The sequence below is a fragment of the Strix uralensis genome, chromosome 27 (assembly GCF_047716275.1).
Source record: "Strix uralensis isolate ZFMK-TIS-50842 chromosome 27, bStrUra1, whole genome shotgun sequence".
NCBI lineage: Eukaryota > Metazoa > Chordata > Aves > Strigiformes > Strigidae > Strix > Strix uralensis.
The window spans coordinates 6,641,619-6,661,481 of NC_133998.1; the positions used below are offsets into that span (position 1 = coordinate 6,641,619).

The 19,863-nt window shown below is 63.0% G+C and overlaps 2 protein-coding genes and 1 non-coding gene across 4 annotated transcripts; 2 read left to right on the forward strand and 1 right to left on the reverse strand.

Moving 5' to 3' along the window:
• The first annotated feature begins 112 nt into the window (after positions 1 to 112).
• R3HDM4 (R3H domain containing 4) lies at positions 113 to 8,505 on the forward strand. The gene is made up of 8 exons (XM_074851890.1): positions 113 to 232; positions 3,160 to 3,314; positions 3,481 to 3,599; positions 4,563 to 4,686; positions 5,157 to 5,248; positions 6,473 to 6,558; positions 6,850 to 6,905; positions 7,394 to 8,505. The coding sequence occupies exons 1-8, from the start codon at positions 189 to 191 to the stop codon at positions 7,495 to 7,497; spliced, it is 780 nt and encodes a 259-aa protein (XP_074707991.1). The 5' UTR covers positions 113 to 188; the 3' UTR covers positions 7,498 to 8,505.
• Positions 8,506 to 8,581: 76 nt separating this feature from the next.
• Positions 8,582 to 18,559, forward strand: MED16 (mediator complex subunit 16). Of its 2 annotated transcripts, none has more exons than XM_074851888.1 (15): positions 8,582 to 8,777; positions 9,475 to 9,662; positions 10,073 to 10,180; positions 10,380 to 10,549; positions 11,238 to 11,669; positions 12,569 to 12,674; positions 13,321 to 13,476; positions 13,816 to 14,027; positions 14,290 to 14,496; positions 14,848 to 15,058; positions 15,266 to 15,399; positions 15,725 to 15,917; positions 16,163 to 16,379; positions 16,809 to 16,892; positions 17,958 to 18,559. In XM_074851888.1, exons 2-15 carry the CDS (start codon positions 9,527 to 9,529, stop codon positions 18,082 to 18,084), a joined length of 2,493 nt encoding a protein of 830 aa, XP_074707989.1. In that variant the 5' UTR covers positions 8,582 to 8,777; positions 9,475 to 9,526; the 3' UTR covers positions 18,085 to 18,559. The 2 variants fall into 2 exon arrangements, with proteins under 2 accessions (XP_074707989.1, XP_074707988.1); XM_074851887.1 differs by lacking the exon at positions 8,582 to 8,777 and adding an exon at positions 8,989 to 9,061.
• Positions 8,610 to 8,716, reverse strand: LOC141935609 (U6 spliceosomal RNA). The gene has a single exon (XR_012626593.1). It is a non-coding gene; the product is annotated as a U6 spliceosomal RNA (small nuclear RNA).
• Positions 18,560 to 19,863: the final 1,304 nt, after the last annotated feature.

Consider the following 19,863-nt stretch of genomic DNA (forward strand, 5'->3'; position numbering starts at 1 on the left):
GGGGCCACAGCCCCGGCAGCCGCCGAGCCCCGGTGCTACGGGCTCTCCCCGCACCCCCCCCACCGTGACCGCGCCTGGCGACGCCCCGGGGCGTGGCTCCCTGCGGCCCCGCCCCTCCGACGCCACTTCCTGCGGGAGGCGCGGGGCCGCGGCGGTCCCGGGGCCGCCTGTGCCGGGCCGAGCGGGCCATGGTGGTGCTGCGGGGCGGCGCGGGCCCGGAGGAGCCCTACCCGTGAGTCCGGGGCCGGGCGCGCCGGGGGCGGCTGGGGCCCGCCCGCGAGGGGCTGCCGCGGGCCCGGCTGCGGCCTCCGCTCTCCGGGCTGTCAGCGCGGCCGCGGCTCCGTCCCTGCTCCGCTCCAGCCCCTGCCGGTTCCCCCCGCGGCCGCCGGGAGAGCTTTTTCCCCAGGAACGCGCCTGGAGCCGGGGGCGGAGGTGTCAGGGGCAGGAGGCCGCGATGAGGATAAGGGGCTGATTAGCGTTTGCCCCGCGGGAGGTCACGGGACTCCCCGGGGACACCGGGGGTGGGAGGCGATGTGCCGTGGGGCAGCCGGGCCCGGGTCCCTCGGCGGGCCCGGGGTCACTCGGCCTCTGCGCCGGGTGACGGAGGCCCCGGGACGGGGCTACCCCGCCGGATTTTCCCTCCCCGGGCGCCGCAGCCCCGCCTGGCAGCGGGGGGAGCGTCGGGGCCGGGTCCAGCTCGTGGAATGATCGACAGGAACCGGGTGAAAATCTCCCGGTGGGGAACAAGGAGCTTCTTGTTTCTTGCCTGGAGAGGAGAAGCCGCTGAACTCTCCCTGCGGCGGCCCCGGAGCTGCCGAGCTCCTCTCCGCGGGGTCGGTGTTTGCCCCGGTTCCCCGGGAAGGAGCTCGGCGGCGGCCGGGCTGTGGGATCCCCGGGCTGAGGTTACCGATAAGGGACTGAACGTGGAGCTCGTCCGAGAGCGGCTGCTGGCTCCTGGCCGGGCGCCCGGCGCAGCCCGGCTCTGCTGGCACAGGCCTTAAGGTCACCGTCCCCTGGGAGCCTCCCGGCTCGGGAACGAGCCCCGCGGCCCTGCCGAGCGCCGGCGGGCGGAGGCGGCCGTGCCAAGCGGCCGAGGCGGGGTGCCAGCCCGCCAGCACGCGTCGGGCAACCTCGGCACCGCCACAAATGGCCCCGGAGGCCTCGGGGAGCGGGAGGCGCGTGCGGCTCAGCCACCCCGCTGCTGCCGAGGAGCTGGGGCTGCGCCTGGGTGCGGGGCAGGGGAGGGCTGGGCCGGGGGGTCCCGGCAGCTCTAGGGGTGCTCCCGCCCTGGTGACACTTGCACGGCTATTTTTAACGTCTTCTTTCCCCCCTCCGGCGGAGGCTGGAGGATGAGCCCTTCTTGTTGTCCCACTGCCCAGAGTTAGGGCTCCCCTGTCCCTAAGAACAGGGTAAATATTCACTGCGAGTTGCCTCGGGCTCCTCTCTGAAGGGCTTTTTCTGTGGTGCAGCCCCTGGTAGTGCCAGGCTCGAGCTGCAAGCTCCGTCTTGTACTCAAACCTCCAAACTGGGGCCGGCAGTAAGGTGACTCCCTCTATTTATTTATTTTTTTTAACCACCTTTGTATCAAAACTTGATCTGCGAGCCCTGGTCATTCTCTGTTTGCAGCTTGGGTTACAGCTCCCCACCCGCCTGTTAGTCATTGCCGGGATACGACGTGCATCCCTTTTATTTCTTCCAAGGCCACCCCTGCCACTGCTTTCTCTCCAGCTGGAAGGGGGACAGATTGTTCCCTGCCCCCCTCAGCAGCAGAGGCCCCGTCACTGACCCCATCCAGGGGAAGGGAAAAAAAAAAAATCAAGGCTTTGGTGTGGGTAAGCAGCTGGCTGCCTTCCCGGGCTGGCGGGCCGTAATCGGGCGGCACAACGCGCTCTGCCCTGGCTGCTGAGGACGGTTGTGCCGGCGCCTGATTGCGGTGCTGGGTCCCCCCTGAGCCCCAGGTGCTGGAACGGCGGGGACACGGCAGGGACACGGCAGGGACAGCCATGCATGGCTGGGGCAGGGCCCCGTGGAAGGGCCGAGCCCGCGGTGCGGCAGCAGGCAGCCGTGGCAGCCTCGCCGCTCCCCTCCCAGCCCTGCCCGTGCCGGCGCGTGGGGGTGGTTTGTTTTGGTGCGGTTGGTTTTCTCGACCACCTTCTGCTGCACTGAAGGAAACCCGCACAAACCGGAGGGGAAGCTGCGACGCGAGTGGGCAAAGAACAAGCGAGAAGATAGTGAAACTTCCTGTCTTTGGCAGAGTTTTAGTGAACTTTGAAACCAGAGCGGTTGTGTTAAATGCCCAGTGAGCTTCTTGCTCATCCCTTGGTTTAACTTTCTCGTGAAATCATCTAAGTTTTATGGTTGTTCCTAAACTGTACCCATGTCTAATGCCCTGACCGTCAAAAGCCAAACACCTTTGGGTGTACCCGGGAGCGGCGCCGTCTTCCTCCCGGGGGCTGTAGCTTTACGGCAGCGAAGGCTCCAGCTCGCTGCCCGCTCCGGGGTGGCCGGTGTCTGTCCCGCCGCCGTGTCCCCAGAGGACGGAGAACCAGCGAAATCAGCCCTTGCTGGGGCAGGGGAGCGGCCGGCACTGGGGGGTGGTGGGGAACAGCCGCAGCAGCGTAATGGTCTGGAGGGAAGAGCTGGCCCAGCCCGTAATTCCGTGGCCAGGGCGGGGTCATGGCAGCTGTCGCTGGCCGGCGGGGGGCCCGTTGCCGATGGCCGCAGAGGCCGCGTGGCCCGACGGCGCCGGTGGTTCAGCACGCTCCGGATGGGTGATGGAAAACATGGGGTGCAGCGGGTGTCTGGCTGCGTGGGGCCCATCCAGGTCCCTCCCCAGCCTCTGCTTCCACACAAATTAATCCCTTCGTTTTGCCTTGCGTGCTGGTGGAGTTAATTACCCAGAACGTCCGGCTGCCTTAGCCGGAGCCCTTGGAGCAAGCCGTGGCTCGGCAGCGCGCCGTGGGGCTGTCAGCGTGACAGAGGGCGCAGGGCCCCGCGGAGGAGCCTGCGGCGCCCGTTGCACTGACCCTGATTGCTGACGGTGCTCTGCCTCCCGTCCCCGCCGCGGGCTCTCCCCGAGCAGCTCCCTGTCCCCGTGCTGCTCGAGCCGTCCTGGGGGTCTCTGCTGGGCTCAGTCCCCTCTGCCCTGGGTCCCTGCAGGAGGATCGAGGACTGCCTGCCCCCGCTGGAGGACTCCCCGTCCAAGAGGTTCTCCCCCTCCAAGCGCAAGCAGTATTACATCAACAAGGCCATCCGCAACTCCGACCTCATCCCCCGCGCCAAGGGCCGCAAGAGCCTCCAGCGGCTGGAGAACAGTAAGGGCCCGGGGCGGGCTCCGAGCGCCGGCTCTCCCCACGCTGGGTCTCCTTCCCAGCTCAGGCAGCTGCTGCCCCTAAACCCTGTGCTGCGGGGGGAGCTGGGGGCGCAGGGCCTCTCCGGAGGCTCTGCCTCCCCTCTCAGGGCCTTTGCTCTTCCCCCCAGCTCGCTACCTGATGACGCTTCTGGAGCGCGACGAGTGCGGGAGCGACGAGGGAGAGCTCGCCCACTCCGCCACCCCGAGCATCTTCGCCGAGGCCTGTAACAACGAGACCTACGTGGAGGTAGGCGCAGCCGCCCGCCTGCCCGGGGCTCACGGGGGGGCCCTGGCACGGCACCCGCAGTTCTGGCAGCACGTGCTGTCCGTACCTCGTTCCTCTGAGCCCGGGAGCCCTCTGCCTCCCCGGCCTGAGCTGCAGCTCCTGCCCCGTGTTGGCCTCGGGCTGGTATCTGCGCGCCCGGTGCCCACAGGGGGAGCTCAGCTCCCGGGGCCCCTGGTCCTGCAGCCTGTGGGGCAGGGGATCTCCGGGCAGACGGAGGGTCTGCACAGTGTGAGACCCAGGTCTTGCTCAGCGGGGCTGCTGCCGCCCCTGGCAGCGCCCGGAGCCCTGCGCGTGCCCCAGCGTTGCACCCACGGGGCGCTGGACGCCGGGTGAGCTGCAGCGCTTCCCCCCGGACAGGCCCCTTGCCAAACGCCTCTTGCCTCACGCCGGTGTTGCGGTGCTGGCTCTGTAACCGGGCGTTTTGAAACTCGGCTTCTCCCCAGCGTGATGCTCAGGGCTCTGGCTGCAGAGCGACCTGCCCGCGCCGTGCGTGCGCTCTTGGCTCTGCAGAGCTCTTCTCTCGCTCAAGCCAGGCTTAGGGAGCCCGATGTAGACCTGGGTTTGAGGCTGGATTGCACGGATGGGCTGTAGTGTCAGCGCTTGGACTCCCAGTAACCGTTAAAAAACCACCTTTGTGTGTTGGCTCCGAGTGTTAAATCTGCATCTCCTCCCAAATTAGTTGGTACAAGCTATAGTGGACAATCAGGAGCTGGAGAGGCTGGGAGAAGGGTCGTCATGGCTGCGGCTCCTGGCTGCCTCGGCTCTGCCCAGCCCCGTCCCTTCCCTTCTCCGAGCTGCCGTCCCTGCTCTGCCTGGGCCGTCCCTGGGCACGGGTGGGTGAGGAGGAGGCTCACGGGGTGCCCCTGCACCGCCGGGTGCTCCCTGGAGGCCTCTGCAGTGGGGGCTGGTGGCTTCTGTTGTCAGATCTGGAACGACTTCATGAACCGGTCGGGAGAAGAGCAAGAGCGAGTCCTGCTCTACCTGGAGGAGGAGGCCAGGAAGAAGCACAAGAGGAAGCTGCCCGCAAAGAACGAAGACAAGTGGAAAGGTGCTGGGAGGGGGCGCTGGGTGGGGAGGGCCTCTCCCTTTCCTCCCTTGCACATGTTCTGGGAAGGGCTCTCTTCCCCGAGGGCTGCATCCTGCTCCCTGCAACATCCGCTCGCTGCGGGGCCAGGGCATGGCTGAGCCGCCCCCTCGGGCGCCGCAGCGGGGCAGAGCTGGGGGGTTTATGCCCAGCAGACCCCCCATGGACGCGGGAGGGGCTGGGGCGACGGGCACAGCGGCTGCCCCCCGAACCTCAGCACCCTCCAAACGCTCCTGGGCTGGGAGGGGTGTTGCTGGTCAATGGGTGACTGCACAGATCCAGGATCGAAGGAGGGGGCCGGCTGGGGTGCTCCAGGGTGAGGGGGGGGCGTTGGGCCCCTTCCCAGAGGCGATGCCGTGCGGCTGCGGCCGGAGCCGTCCCGCGGGCGCGGGGGATGAGCCGTGTCCAAGTCCCGCCTGTCCTCTCTCCGCCAGCTCCAGAGCACGCTGCCTACACGCCCGAGGAGTGCTTCCAGCGCATCAGCCGCCGCCTGCGCTCCACCCTGAAGCGGGGCAGGATCCCCATGGTGAGCCGGGGGCCGCGGGGCTGGGGCGGGCAGGGCTGCGGCTGCCGGTGCCCCACGGGCTGCTCCGAACGGGGCCGCGTCCCCTGACCCAGCGCGGGGGTGCTGAGCCGGCCAAGGGCTGAATTTCTGATGAGCTCCTGGGGAACGTGCTGCGGTTCTCGTATGACCTCTGCAGCGGTGGCTGATTGCAAACAGACATTCAGCTCCCTGTGCAGAAGCGTTTTCCTGGCTCAGTTCAGATTTTTCTGGTAGTTACAGGACATTTTTGTGTGGTTGTTTCCCAGTCTCCGCTCGATGAGCAGCAGGTGACGGGCGAAGCCCAGCGTGTTCACCCACAGGGGCAGCAGTAGAGCCTTTGGGGTCTTCAGAGTGGTCCACACAAGGCTGTTTGGACAAACTCAGATGCGTTTTGGAAGGGGTAAAACTGCATAAACTGCTGAGCAGACAGTTAAGCCTGAGAGGAGAGGCAAGCGAGGCCTCGTGCCGCCTGGCTGGGGGAGCCGAGCCGCCACGCGTGGCCCCTTGCGCCCCGGGGGTGCCTGGCTCCCTGCTCCCTCTTGTCAATGGGGCTGTTTTCCTGCTCTGTTTGTTTTCCTTGCTCTAATTAGAGTCTCTAAAAGCAGCCTCAGCTCCTCCTGCCCGCTGGCTTCTGCTCAATTTGTTCTCAAGTGAGACTTGCTTCTGCTGTTTGTCTCTGGGGTCGGGGTGCTCCGGGGAGCTGCGTCGAGCTGGTCTTTAACTGTCGTGAGAAAGGGAGATGCCAAGCACGAGGCTGCCCTGGCGGCCGCCGCTCTGAGCGCGGGGGACGATGCTTTGGCTCGCAGAGCACCGAGCGGGCAGGGGCCGGATTCTTCCCCGCCTCGGGGGCTGGAGAGGGGAGATGTCTCCTTTCCTTGTGCCTTCCTGCCATCTGGCATCCAGGTGACTTGCCTGGGAGCCGCTGGTGGCAACTACTCGGGAGTCGGAGGCCCCGTCGCGCAGGGGCCGTGCAGAGGCGGCGGAGGAAGGCGGTTGCGTTCCCAAAGAGCCCGCGGCTCTGCCTGGCCCCGGCTGGGGCAGCAGCTCCTCGAAGGGGAAAGGCGGCGCGGGGCTGTGTGGGGCAGGGGGCTGTGCCCACGTTGGGGCACACGCGGCGAGCGCTGGCTCCTCGCTCGCCTGCTCCGCGGGGTCCGAGCAGGGTCTGGCCGCCGCTCCCCGCCTGCTGACACCCCCTTCCCCTGGCAGGGCACGCTGGAGGGCCTGGAGGAGGAGCTGCTGGCCTTCTTCTCTGTCACCCCTCACTCCGTCTACACAGCGCTGATGGACAACAGGTATTTCCCCGCCTCAGGCTCTGCGGGCTGTCACCGCTCCAGGCTGCAGGGGGGCTCTGGGGGCAGAGGAGCCCCCCGCCCTCCCGTCGGCCAGGCTCGGGCCTGGGACATTCGACCGGTCTGGCCCCTGCGGAGCCCGCAAGTGAGGGATGCGCCGGGGGGTCCCCGCACGGGGGCTTGTGACACTTTGTGGCTGACCCGCGGGTGCGCGGGAGGGACGAGGGCAGGGCAGCGCCCAGGGGACGCAGGTCTGAGACGCGTCGGCTCTAACCCGTCCCCCGTCTCCCCCAGCTTCGAGCGACTCCTGCTCCACGCGCTCTGCCAGTACATGGACCTCATCTCTGCCAGTAAGAGCCTCCTGTTTGCTTGTTTGTTTGGGGGGTTGTTTTTTGTTTTTTCCTTCTCTTCATCACTATCTCTCCTCTCCAGCTCAGCCTCTTCCTCCCTCCCTCCCTCCTCTCTCCCCACCTCGCGCTGCGGCTCACAGATAACCATGCCTGCGCCCTGCCCGTGGCCTCCCCGGGAGGTCTTGTTGCCAAGGCAGGGGAGGAGGCACCGGGCTCGGTCCCTGTGGAGTCTCCACTGCTGAGCGTTTCATGAGCAGCTGCTTGTGGAAAACAGCGTGAGCGCACTAATGATGTGGAGCCCGTGGTGCCGGCGGGGACGCACGGAGGCGGCTGGGGATGGGGGGGACAGTCGCCTTCTCTGCAGAGCGGGGGGAGTCTGTGCTCGCTACGAGATGTGGGGAGTTGGGGAGGTGGCTGGGCTGGGAACGCCGTGTTTGGGACCCCCGGGGGGGGAACAGGGGCGTGCTAACTGTCCCTCTCGCCCCCAGGTTCGGACATCGAAGGGAAACGGCAGATGAAAGTGAGCAACAAACACCGTGTCTTCCTGCCCCCCGAGCTCCTGCTCTCAGACTACCTGGGGCAGAGGAGCTGATGCCCCCGGGGGCCGCCCTGCCCCTCGCTTGGTGCGCCGAAGGCTTCGCCCTCTGCTCCCGGCCTCCCCCGGCCCGCTGCCCCCCTCGCCCGAGCGGGGTGCGGCGCAGAGCAGCTCCCCCGGCCCGGTGCCGTCCTCGAGGGGCTCGTCCCTCCCCTCCTCCAGGCGCAGAGGTTCGATGGTGCCGCGCTGGGGGCTGCCGGATCCCCCCGGGCGTGAGGCCGCTCGGCCCTGCTCGCCCCGTTCCCGGGGTGCAGTGCTGCTTCCCGGCCGGAGCTGCTCTCCCCGGAACTCTTTTGTGTTTCTATTTATAGCCCAGGTGCTTTTAAAAAATAATCGTGCTGAGCCAAACCCACCTCTGGCGCTGACGCTCCTGGGGTGATTTTGGCCCAGATTTTTCTGTGGTGAAACAGCTCCTCGCGGCTGCTGAGCAAACGCTGAGCGAGCGGAAGAGCCTCGGGGGCGGCGCTTTGCCCAGCACCCCCGGCCCTGCGCCCCGCGCGGGGCGTTTCACAGTGGGGGGTGCTCAGCCCCTGCGCCCCCTCGGCTGAGGAGCCCCCAGCCCCGCTGGTGTCGGCAGCGCCCTGTTCCCTGCCTCGCGGGCCCGCTGCACCATGGGGCGCCGGGCTGTTTTTAAGTGTAATATAGGCTGTTTTTTATTGCGTGTGTATATATTGATGTGTGTGTGTGTCCTGCGCTCCTGCTGGGGGCAGGGGGGGCAGGTTGTGGGTCTCCCCTTGTCCCTTGTGTCCCTGACACGTGCCCAGGGCTGCTCGCAGGGTCCGTCCGCCACTGAGGAGCCCTGGGGGTGACGCTGCCGGGGCTGCGCAGGGACCCTCCCCGGCCCCTGTCTGTGCCCGTTGCGGCAGCACCCCCCTGTCCCCGGGTGCCTGCTGGGGGCTGCGGGCTCTGCACCGAGGGGCCCCCCAGGCTGTCCCCACGCACCGGGGCTGTCCCCGCCTCGTTCGCTTGTGTGGCTCCAGGAACAATAAACCACGGTGCTCCCAGGCTGCGGCTGTGTCTGTGCGGGGGGGGGGGCACGGGGGGGCCGGGCGGGGGTCGCGGGGGGAGATTCTGGTACCGCCCGCAAAAGGTGGGTGTGGGCCGGATGCAAAAATATGGAACGCTTCACGAATTTGCGTGTCATCCTTGCGCAGGGGCCATGCTAATCTTCTCTGTATCGTTCCAATTTTAGTATATGTGCTGCCGAAGCGAGCACGAACCGTCCCGTGCCCGCGGCGGTATTTAAGGTTCCAGGATTTAGACCCATTCAGAACAGGGTGAGCGCCGTTGTGCGCGTATAAGTGCCCTACGTCCTCTCCCGGATTTTTCTACACCCTCCCTAAACACTCATCTGCTTCGACTTCACAAAAATCGCCCAAACCCGAAGGTTACATTGCTGTTTCTGCCCCGGGGGGTTCTGGGGACGCGTCCATGCAAATTACAGCCGCTGATTGGCGCTTCCTCCCCCTCCCGGCGCTGAGGGGCCTCCGGCCCGGGCTGTCCGCGGCGGTGCCTGAGCGCGCGCGGGGCGGGGCGGGGTCCTCGCGCGCGGCGGGGCCCGGTGAGTGCGGCCGCTCCCGCCCCGGTGTGACACCCCCCCCACCCCACCCCCCCTCGCCTCCTGTGAGGGGCCCGTACCCTCCGCCACCCGCCGAGGGGCCGGTACCCCGGCGGGCAGCCTCCCCTCGCCTCAGCCCTGCGGCAGTCCCGGCTGCCCCCCGCCGTGAGGGGCTCCGGGGCTTGTCCCCACCCGCGGCCTGGGGGGCTGCGCGCCCCCCTCCGCACACCCACACACCCCCACCGACCCCCGGGGCCCCCGGCTGCGCCTCGGGAGCGGGCGCTGATGCCCTTTTCCCGCCCCGGTGCCGGGGGTTGAGGCGCGGCGGGGCCTGGGCCGGTCTCGGTGCGGACCCGGTGGAACCGGGCCTCTGCCTGCGGCGGCACCTTCCGCAACCGGCGGTTTCCTGCTTCCAGGGAGGAGCGAGCGCCGCTTCCCTCTCTGCGGGGCCCCGGGGCCGGCGGCGCGATGGACTTGGCGTATGTCTGCGAGTGGGAGAAAAAGCCGAAAAGCAACCACTGCCCTTCCATCCCCTTGGTGTGCGCGTGGTCCTGCCGGAACCTCATCGCTTTCACCACGGACCTCAAAAATGAGGAGGAAAAAGGTACAGCGCGCTTGTGGGAGGTCGGGGAACGCCTCTGGAACCTCACACGGCCTTTAGGCAGGTCCTGCCATCAGGAGCTGCGGGGGCAGGTGGCCTGTGCTCCGCTTGCACCCTCAAATCTCTCACCTGCACTAATCAACACAGGAAACTTGTGCTCTTCCTTCCATTCCTTAGATTTAATGAGTTTTGTTCGCTGGGCAGCGGTTCTCACTCTGCCAAACCAAGCCAAGCTCTGCGTTGGCGTCTGGTACCTCGCTGGAGTCGCCACGCACAGCTGTTACCCTTCCCAAAACTGCTTGATGGAAAATATTTTATGTCTTCCCCTGCATGAGCTGAGGCTCTGTGGGTTTAGAAATGCCAGCTGGGGAGCTGGGAACGAGGGACAGTGATTCCCTTCTGCTTCCGCGCAGATCTCACCCATATGGTCCATATCATTGACACCGAGCACCCGTGGGACGTCTACTCCGTTAACTCTGGCCATGCTGAAGTCATCACTTGCCTGGAGTGGGATCAGTCAGGTGAGCTTGGGCCCCTTCTCGTTGCCCCGCGTCCCGCCGTTGACGGGCGTGTTCCTGAAACGACGGTACGCGGTTCCTCGTGGGGAGGGAGCGCGTCCGTGAATCGGCTGCCTCCGTGCCAGCCACGCAGGGGTGCTTTGGTTTCTTGGTTGGTTTTTGAGCTGTACCCCCTGGTTTTTACGAGGTGCCGTTGTCGTAGGCTCCAGGCTGCTCTCGGCAGACGCGGACGGGCACATCAAGTGCTGGAGCATGACCGACCACTTGGCCAACAGCTGGGAGAACACGGTGGGCAGTATGGTGGAGGGGGACCCGGTCGTGGCCCTGTCCTGGCTGCACAACGGCGTGAAGCTGGCGCTGCACGTGGAAAAGGTTTGTCCCAGCGCTGCAGGCGTCCGGGCACGAGGGCTGGCTCGGGTCGGTAGCCGCGGGCTTGGGAAACCCCTGTCGTGTTCCTCTGCTCTGGGTTTCCTCCGTGGCCTTGGGCGAGCCGAGCAGGGGAATTTTTCCAGTCAAAAAGTCAGATTCCTAGTTCCTGCTGAACGTCAGCGGGGGTTGGATGTCCCTTGTTTCTCTCAGCGCTTTAAATATGTCTTTCTTAGTCTGGTGCTTCAATTCTCTTGGCTGTAAAATGGAGATAAAAGCATTTCTTTGCCTACCAGTAGTAATTCAGAAGAAACGCTTTCAGGGTCCTGAGGTTTGATTCGGGGATTTGGGGACAGGAGCCATATGTGTATGGAGATAAGCTGCTTGTTTAGAAACGTGTCAAATTCTGTCAAAAAGAGCAAGTCTGCCAAGTAGAAGTTACCTACTTGGGTTTTTCTAAACATTAACTCTTAGGGTGTCCCACAGAGAGAAGCCTTTCCCTCTTCAGCACTGCAGAACCCGAGGGCGGGGACGTAAAGGGTCGTGCAGCGGGTTGGTGTCGGAGCTGGATTTGGCCCCAGAAAGGGAGAGGGGGGGTTGGTCTTCCAGGTTCAGTCCCCACAGGTGGGGGGTCCACGGTCGCGTTGCGGATATCGAGCGCGAGCGTCTTTGTGGTGTTGATCTTCCTTCGCAGTCTGGAGCGTCGAACTTCGGTGAGAAGTTTTCCAGGGTGAAGTTCTCGCCGTCGCTGACGCTGTTCGGTGGGAAGCCCATGGAGGGCTGGATCGCTGTGACCATCAGCGGACTGGTGACGGTCTCTCTCCTCAAGCCCAACGGGCAGGTGCTGACGTCCACGGAGAGCCTGTGCCGCCTCCGCTGTCGCGTTGCCTTGGCCGACGTCGCCTTCACTGGCGGGGGGAACATCGTGGTGGCCACCTCAGATGGCAGCAGCACCTCCCCCGTCCAGTTCTACAAAGTCTGCGTCAGCGTGGTGAATGAGAAGTGCAAAATAGATACCGAAATCCTGCCTTCCCTCTTCATGCGCTGCACCACCGACCCTGCCCGCAAGGACAAATACCCAGCAATCACTCACCTCAAATTCCTTGCTCGGGACATGTCGGAGCAGGTGAGCATCTGTGTTAAAGCAACTGGGAGTTAAGTGAATAGTGAGGAAATACCTGTTGGCTCCACCTTTGGCTTCCCCGCATGGTTCTAGAGGTGAATGGTCGTGGCCCGCAGTGCCCTTTGTTTCTAGCTGCTGTTCCTGGAAGTGCTGATAGTTCAGCCTCGCTGTGGGGGCGGCTGCACTTAAAAGGGCTGGGGGTGTAACGGCTGGGCCCTCCAGTTCCTGGGAGAACAGCCTGAAAAGCCCCGTCCTTCGTTAGCCTGGTGATGCTTCGCTTTGTTTATGCTCTGGGTCTGGCCCTAGTGTCAGGGGAGCTCTGCCGGGCTGCCCGGGAGCTTCTGGGCCGTGAAATCTTTCATCTTTGGGTCTCGGCTTCAAAGCAGCCGCTCTCCGGAACGCTTCGAGCTCTCAAGCTGCGTGACTCAATTTAGTAGCTTAACTCTGTTTGCCAGGGGACTGATAATACGGCTCTGGAAAGAGAAGTGATTCAGCAGAGCCCGACCTCTCTCTCTCCTCTGGTTAGGACAGAGCCTGGTGGAGAGCTGGCGCCTGCTCTGCCTTCAAAGGCCCTTCAGGTCCCGCCCGCTGCTTTGTGTTTAGCCTGTGTGTGTGTGAGCAGCAGCGGGGCTCAGCGTGCGAGAGGCGAGATCACTTGTGATGTGGAGAGGCCCAGGCTGTGAGAACGCTTGGCAGAGCTCTGCCTCTCTCCTCCCGGCTGAACCAGGGCCTTCGCCATCACCGCCTGCTGATGGGATCCTCTGCTTTTCCCTCCTGGAGTATAAACTGCCTGGGAGAAGGAGCCTCGAAGTGGAGGGGCGGGAGGGCTGGAAAATGAGACAGTGTCCATCCCTGCTGGGAGGTTTGTGCCTGTGGTTGCAGTGGGGGTTTCTGTTTTGCAGGTGTTGCTTTGTGCCTCCAACCAAAACAGCAGCATCGTGGAGTGCTGGTCTCTGCGGAAGGAGGGCTTGCCAGTCAATAATATCTTCCAGCAAATCTCTCCTGTGGGTGAGTTTCCACACTGGATACTCTGGAAACAGGAGCGTGGTCTCAGTGAAAATGCAAGACAGGTTCTCAAATCCATTATCACATCTGTGGGATTATCCAGAATCCTGTATTTATTTTTCAGGTGTTCTCAGTCACATGCTCTGTTCCATCTGTTTGCATCTTAGGCAACAAATTGCTGGTTTCCAGGAAGTGGCTTGATTGTTACTCTCACTCGATAAAAGACATTTTCTGTGTTGTGCTTCCTGCTGAGAACCGAGCGAGCCTTCCAAAGGAAAAAGATGGTGCAGCAAAGCCAGTTTAGTGGAGCTATCCGGTCTGCGTGGTTTTTCCACCTGATTTCAGATATAACAAAATCAAATTATGCAGTTTGTTCCAGTGAGATATGAAGGATTATTGTGCGTAAGGATTTTTTTTAATCACCACCAGCAGAGCCTTCCATCAAAAGAGATTTAGCAAAACAAGTTGTTGTTTGTGCAGTTCAGAAAAAAAACAGGGAAATAAGAGGGAAATCTACTGGTCTGGCAGAGTGAACAAACAGCGCTTGATCTGTAATCCCACTTAGCTGGGGAGCGTGGGCAGAAACTGGGGGGGTATTTTCTGATCTCTTTGGGGAGAGATGTCTCACTTATTTACTTATGTTTCAAAGTTGGAGACAAGCCACCCATGATACTGAAATGGCGGATTCTTTCTGCCACCAATGACCTGGATCGGGTTTCGGCTGTGGCTCTGCCAAAGCTGCCAATCTCCCTGACCAACACTGATCTGAAGGTGGCGAATGACACCAAATTCTTCCCCGGATTGGGTAAGGAGTTTTTGTTGTCTTTCTCCTAAAGCTTCTGCCTAAAACTTTACCTTCTTCATCTTCTGAACTGTTGCTGAAGTAAGAATTCAGAGCGACCCGTGTGAAACACTGATAGGAAAACTTTCAAAGACGTGGCACCTTCCAAACCGTCCCACGTCATTTCCATGGGAAGAGGCACATCTCTGAGAAAGGCCGATGTGGCCTCAAGATACGAACGTGCCTCTGAGCCCGCAGCCTCTCGGGGGCCGTCTGCTGCCCCGTGGGCTTCCAGCAGCAGCAGCTTCTTTGGCTGTACCTGGGGGAGGCTCTTGCACGGCCTCAGTTGTCGTCTCTCCCCAGGTCTGGCTTTGGCTTTTCACGACGGCAGCGTCCACATCGTTCACCGCCTGTCCTTGCAAATGATGGCCGTCTTCTACGGCTCCTCCTCCCAGCGCCCGGTGGACGAGCAGACGATCAAAAGGCAGCGAACTGCTGGGCCCCTGGTCCACTTCAAAGCCATGCAGCTCTCCTGGACGTCTCTGGCCTTGGCTGGCGTTGATAATCACGGGAAGGTACTGGCCTTTGCTGCGGGGAGCGCGTGTGCCGCCCTCTCATCCAGCCCCTCCCTTGCTCTGAGAGGCAGTGGGTCGCTCGGGAGAGCGCCGGGAACGTTCCTTCTGGCTGTGTGATCCATGTTAAACGAGACGGGACGTGTCCCGTTACTGCAGGGATTGTATCCTTGGGTCGGGGACGAGCCGTGGTTGGCCCTGGGTTGCGTTGCCCCTTTGCGGAGTGTTTGCAATCCACGGATTTCCCTTTCTACCCTCCCCTCAGCTGAGCATGCTTCGCATCTCCCCCTCCATGGGCCACGTGCTGGACATGAACATGTCCCTGCGCCACTTGCTGTTCCTGCTGGAGTATTGCATGGTGACCGGCTACGACTGGTGGGACATCCTGCTCCACGTCCAGCCCAACATGGTCCAGAACCTGGTGGAGAAGCTGCACGAGGAGTACATGCGCCAGAACGCGGCCCTGCAGCAGGTCGGTTCCGCGGCTCTCGCTGCCTGGGCGTGGGGGTGGCCCTTGGAGACGGGCGGCTCTGCCCGGCTGCGCCGGCCCCCAGCGCTGCGCTCGAGGGGTGAGGAGCCCCCGTTAAAGCGGCGTTCGCCTTCGCTGACGTTAACGGGTCTGTTGGAAGCTTCTGGTGAGGTGGTACCGCCTGTTTGTGGCAGCGGCTCTGGGAACCACAGCGCTTGTACGCGCACGGAGCAGCATTCGCTGTTCCTGTCGTTCTCGTGGCAGAACTGGAGAGAATAAAGCAGCTGCTTTAATGAGCTTATTCTAATTCTGCCTTTGCTTCTGTATTCTTCCCGGCGTCTCTCTGTCACTCAGGTCCTCTCCACGCGCATCGTTGCCATGAAGGCGTCTCTCTGCAAGCTCTCCTCCAGCACCATCGCCCGCGTCTGCGACTACCACGCGAAGCTGTTCCTGATCGCCATCAGCTGCACCTTGAAATCGCTGCTGCGGCCCCACTTCCTGAACACCCCGGACAAGAGCCCCGGGGACCGGCTCACCGAGATCTGCTCCAAGATCACGGATATAGGTAGGAATCGCTCGTAGCGTCTGGCGCTGCCTTCCGAGTGTTTCGGACCAGATCCTTCCCCTTTTAGGGTCGATCCAAAGTGTGGCTTCTCATAGCACCTCCCTGGGTTGGAGGAGGAGGAGGGTGACCCCTCCTCACACTGCAGGGAGAGGGGGTGAAGGTTGGATGCATCTTCCTGAGCCTGGAGATGTCTTGCTTCCGTTTCAGACATTGACAAGGTGATGATTAATCTGAAGACAGAAGAGTTTGTCCTGGAGATGACCACGTTGCAGTCCCTGCAGCAGCTCATCCAGTGGGTGGGAGATTTTGTGCTCTACCTGCTGGCCAGCCTCCCTAACCAGGTGAGAGCGCGGGTGCTGCCAGCGGGCCGAGAGGAGCAAAAACCACCCGTGTGCAGGGCTCGGGTGGCTTTAGCCAGGTCACCCGCGAGCCCGGTGCTCCCATCGAACACGTGGGACGTGGGAGAAGTGTCAGAAACAGCAGAAATGCGAAATGCTCCTTTCTGTGCCCGTCTGGGCGTTGGTGGTCACACGGCTTGCTCGGCTCTCCGAGGAGCCTCGGCACGGCGCCGCGGGCCGGGCAGTGCTGGGAGCGCAGGGTGCGAGAGCGGGGCGGCGGGTGCTCAGCGGCAGCGGGTGCTCGGCGGCAGCGGGCTCTCCCTCGCAGGGGTCCCCGGTGCGGCCAGGCCACAGCTTCCTGCGCGACGGGGCGGCCCTGGGCATGTTCCGCGAGCTGATGGTGGTGATCCGCATCTGGGGGCTGCTGAAGCCGAGCTGCCTCCCCGTCTACACCGCGACCTCCGACACCCAGGACAGCATGTCCCTCCTCTTCAGGCTCCTGACGAAGCTCTGGCTGTGCTGTAAGTGCCGGTTCCCCTGAACAAAGGAATCCTTCCTTCACGTGGATCGCGTGTGAAAGGAGTAATTGCGGGGAGTGACTTTGAGCGGGTCTGTGGTGTTTGCAGAGGGCGAGCACAGCTGCCAGGTTTATTGTTTCCTGCGCTGTGTTGGCGGATGGAGGAGGAAACGGCAGGCGGTTCTGATCTCTAAATGAGAAATGTGAGGATCACGCTGCTTCTCTCTCCTTGCTTCGTTTTCCATGCAGGTCGTGAGGAAAATCACATAACGGAGCCCGATGACACCCTGATAGACGAGTGCTGCCTCCTGCCCAGCCAGCTGCTCATTCCCAATATCGACTGGCTGCCCATCAACGACGGCATTATCAGCAAACTGCAGAACAAACAGCTGGTCCGGCTGCAGTTTGGGAAGGCTCCTGGGCTCGTCGGTCACACCCTCTCCTCCCAGTTTGATGCCTTTGTCAGGTACAGAGCCCTGAAACGAGGAGGTGAAGAGGGGAGAGAGGAGGGGAGAGGAGGCAAGGTGAGGTGAGGCTGGCGGGAGGCTTTGGGCTCTGCAGCTCTGAGGAGTTGCTGGGTTTGGGTCACCTGAGTCTTTTGGCTCGTCCACTTGCTGCTGGGACCCAAGAGCAGTTTGTCCTCTCTGCCTGAATTCATTTGTTAGCTCGTGGGGGGCTGGGAGTTCAAAGTGTTGAAAAGAGATGGCGAAGGGAGGGGGAAAAGTGCTACTTTGTGATGAGAGTCGTGTCAGCGTGGCCTGGGGTCCCGCGGCACTCGGCGCACTGGGTAGTCGAAGCCTGGGTCATGCTGGCCACTGAAATGCAGCTCAGTCTCCTGGAAACAGCTTTTAGAAAGTGATATCCTAGAAAAGTTCCCATTTTTCTGCCGACCCAGGGCGCCTGGACAGCCCAAAATTGATCACCTGAGACGCCTTCACTTAGGAGCGTACCCAACGGAGGAGTGCAAGTCCTGCACCAGGTGAGCGGCGCGAGCGGAGCCCCTTCGGTGCGGAGGAGCAGCTCTCGGCAGACTCCGAACCTCCGTCGCTCTCTGTTTACCGTCCCCCTGCCCTCCTGGTGCCATTTGCCATCCGCTGTGTCTGCAGGAGGAAGCGCTGCTCCTCTGACAAGGCTGTGGGTGTGCGGCGCCGCCCCTTGGCGGGGGGACAGCAGCTGTGGTTGTGTTCAGGCATTTCTGACCTGGAAGTCCCAGATCCTTAAAATGCTCCTTGAGGAGCAGCGTCGCTGGCTCGAGGCAGCCGCTGCTGTATCGCTGCAGCACGGCTCTTAGGTTAAAATATTACCACTTTGTTATTACTTTGTCCAGTGCAAAGTAACCCCAGCTCTGAGAACTGACTATGCTCGTCACTGCCCGTTTCATCCAGGGGCGGAAGCGTGTGTCGTGGAATAAATAAAATGTTGCTTTGACAGGGAAATCCGATAGCGGTCGGGCTGCCCAGGTAAAGGGAGGCCGGAATTTGGCCTGTAGGAGCCTTTATTAGTGAAGAGCCATCCCCAGCTTGTTCTGCAGGTCTGGTCTTTATATAAAACCACCTGTGTTGTTGGAGAGGGGCTGGTGAGAGAGAACCACCGTTCTTGGGTCGTCTTTCAAACTGGGTTGGCAGTTTAAGCCCTTTTTTGTGCTGTCCTCTTCACCCACCCTCCAGAAGAGCCTGGACTTCAAAATCATGGTGCAGGGAGCAAGCATCCATCTAATCATGTGGTTGAATTAGCTTTAGTTACTGGTTTTAATAGAAAGTCTCTGTAGCAGATCCTTCTCCAAGATGACTGGCTGCTGGTTTGTGTATCGACAGCAGCTGGGGGCTGTTCTGAGCCGCTGTTCAGGGTCTCCTCTCCTCCGTTAATTGCTCGCGTGGTTTCAGCTGGTTTTTAGTGCTCACAAACATCACCTGTGGAGGACAGAAGCCAGTTTCCTCCCCAGACTCCCTGTTCCCTCGTGATCCATACGGACCCCCCAGCGCTGGGGGCTTTTTTCCGGGGCTCTGGGTCTCCTGGCCCCGCCTGCACCCTCTCTTCTTGCCAGGTGTGGCTGCGTCACGATGCTGAAATCGCCCAACAAAGTGACGGCGGTGAAGCAGTGGGAGCAGCGCTGGATCAAGAACTGCTTGTGTGGGGGGCTCTGGAGGAGGATGCCCCTCAGCTACTCCTGAGCTCCCCCCCGGCGGGCACAGGGGCGCCGGGGCCGAGCAGCGGGTCACCGCGCTGCTGCTTCTCCTGCTTTGAGCTTTCTGCCCTAAAAGCGAGGGGAGGGGGCGCGTCCCCTGCTGCCGGGCAGGGCTGGGGGGGGGCAGAGGCCGCCCCGTCAGGCCCGGGAGGGTCTGGGCTGAGCAGCCAGCGCGGCTGGGCCCCGGCGTCAGCGCTGGGGCAGGGCAGCGGGTCGCAGGACCTCATGCTCATCCCTTGGGAAGCGCAGCCCGGGCCGCTCGCTCCCGTCCCCCTGCGCTTCTCCAGCCTTTGAGCAGACGTGAGGCTTCGCCCTCGGCCCCAGCTGTGGTTTCACGGGGCAGTTTCTCCCCCCTGCAGAGGAGCAGGAACGCCAGAGCTGCTGCCTGGAGCAAACCCCTCTGGCTCTCGCTGAACCAGCAGCTCTTTTGTAAATAAAAGTTCCCTTAATTTTGTACAGAATGTTGTGTTTGTTTTCAGAACCTCCGCGGTCCTCGGGCTGCCTTGGGTCGGACAGCGCCTGCCCGGGGCCGTTGCCGTGCCAAAGCGCCGTGGAGGTGCTGGGAGCGGAGCTGGGGTTTGGCCCAAGTCCTGCCCGGCCAGACAGGGAACGGGCCCGTTCCCGTGTTCCCGCGGGAGCTGCGTTTTCATTTATTAGTGACAAATGGAGCTGGTGGCCAAGAGCTTGTGTCTCAGCTCTGCTGGGTGCTTTGCTGTATGGAGCTGGTCTCTGCCTCGCTATTCTGGTAATTAAGGAAAATCAAATGGCTAATTAGGAAACTACAACTTCTTGTTAAGGCTCTTTTCCCCTGTAAGGAAAACTGTAACCAACCCGGGCCCTGTTCGTCTCCTCTTGCTCGGAGGACGGGTTTGGGGTTATTTAGTGCTCGATCGGTGCTGTGGGACAGACCGGCCGCGCGGCGGGAGGGTGCTGGGGCGCTCGCTCCCCCTGTCCCCTCCCGCCCCCCGGTGCAGCCCCCAGCGCTGCCGAGGGACGGGAGGGGGGGTCTGGAGTCCAGCGCCGCTTCCTCCTCCCCCGTCCCTGCCAGAAGGGCCCCTGCCCGCCCCTCCTGCGGCTGTGGGGCCACCGCTCCTGCTCCCCCCACCCCGCGGGGGCTGGAAGGGTCTCGCCATTCCCTGCCCCGCTCCGTGCCTTCGCCCTGGGGGGGGGCCCGTCTGCAGGAGGGCGAGGGGCTCCTCTGCCCCATGGGGGGCACAGGCCCAGGAGCGGGGTCCTGCTGTGGCCGCGGGGGGGGGCTCTGCCTCGCCCCCACCCCTCTTGGAAACAAGCTCAGGCCAAGAGCCGAGCGCGGGTGACCCCTGTCCCAGCGCCCTTGGCCCTTCCAGGGATGGGGGGTCCCAGTGTGGGTCCTGCCCAGCCTCGTTGCCCCCCCCCCCATGGGAACTGGTGCCCCCCCTCCACCTCATCAGCAATTTGCAGATTCTGCTTTAACAAACAGTCCCACAATGACCCTGCGGGAGGTCCCAGCTTCGGCCCTTATCTCGTCCCCTGCTCCCCCCGCGGCCGGGGTGAGGGGCTGGGGGTGCTCGGCTGGGGGGTGGGAGTGGGGCCGGGAGGGGCACTGGGGGATCAGCGGAGTCCACAGGCCCCTTGGGGAGAGCCCTCTCCAGGGCAGAGCTGGGGTCGTGAGTTTGGGGGGGTCTCAGCACAGGCCAGGGCAAAGGAGGGGACGGGGCTCCCCACCTCGTGTCCAGCTCCTCCCAGTGCTGCCCGCGCCCCTGGGCAGGGGGCTCCCCTGCAGACC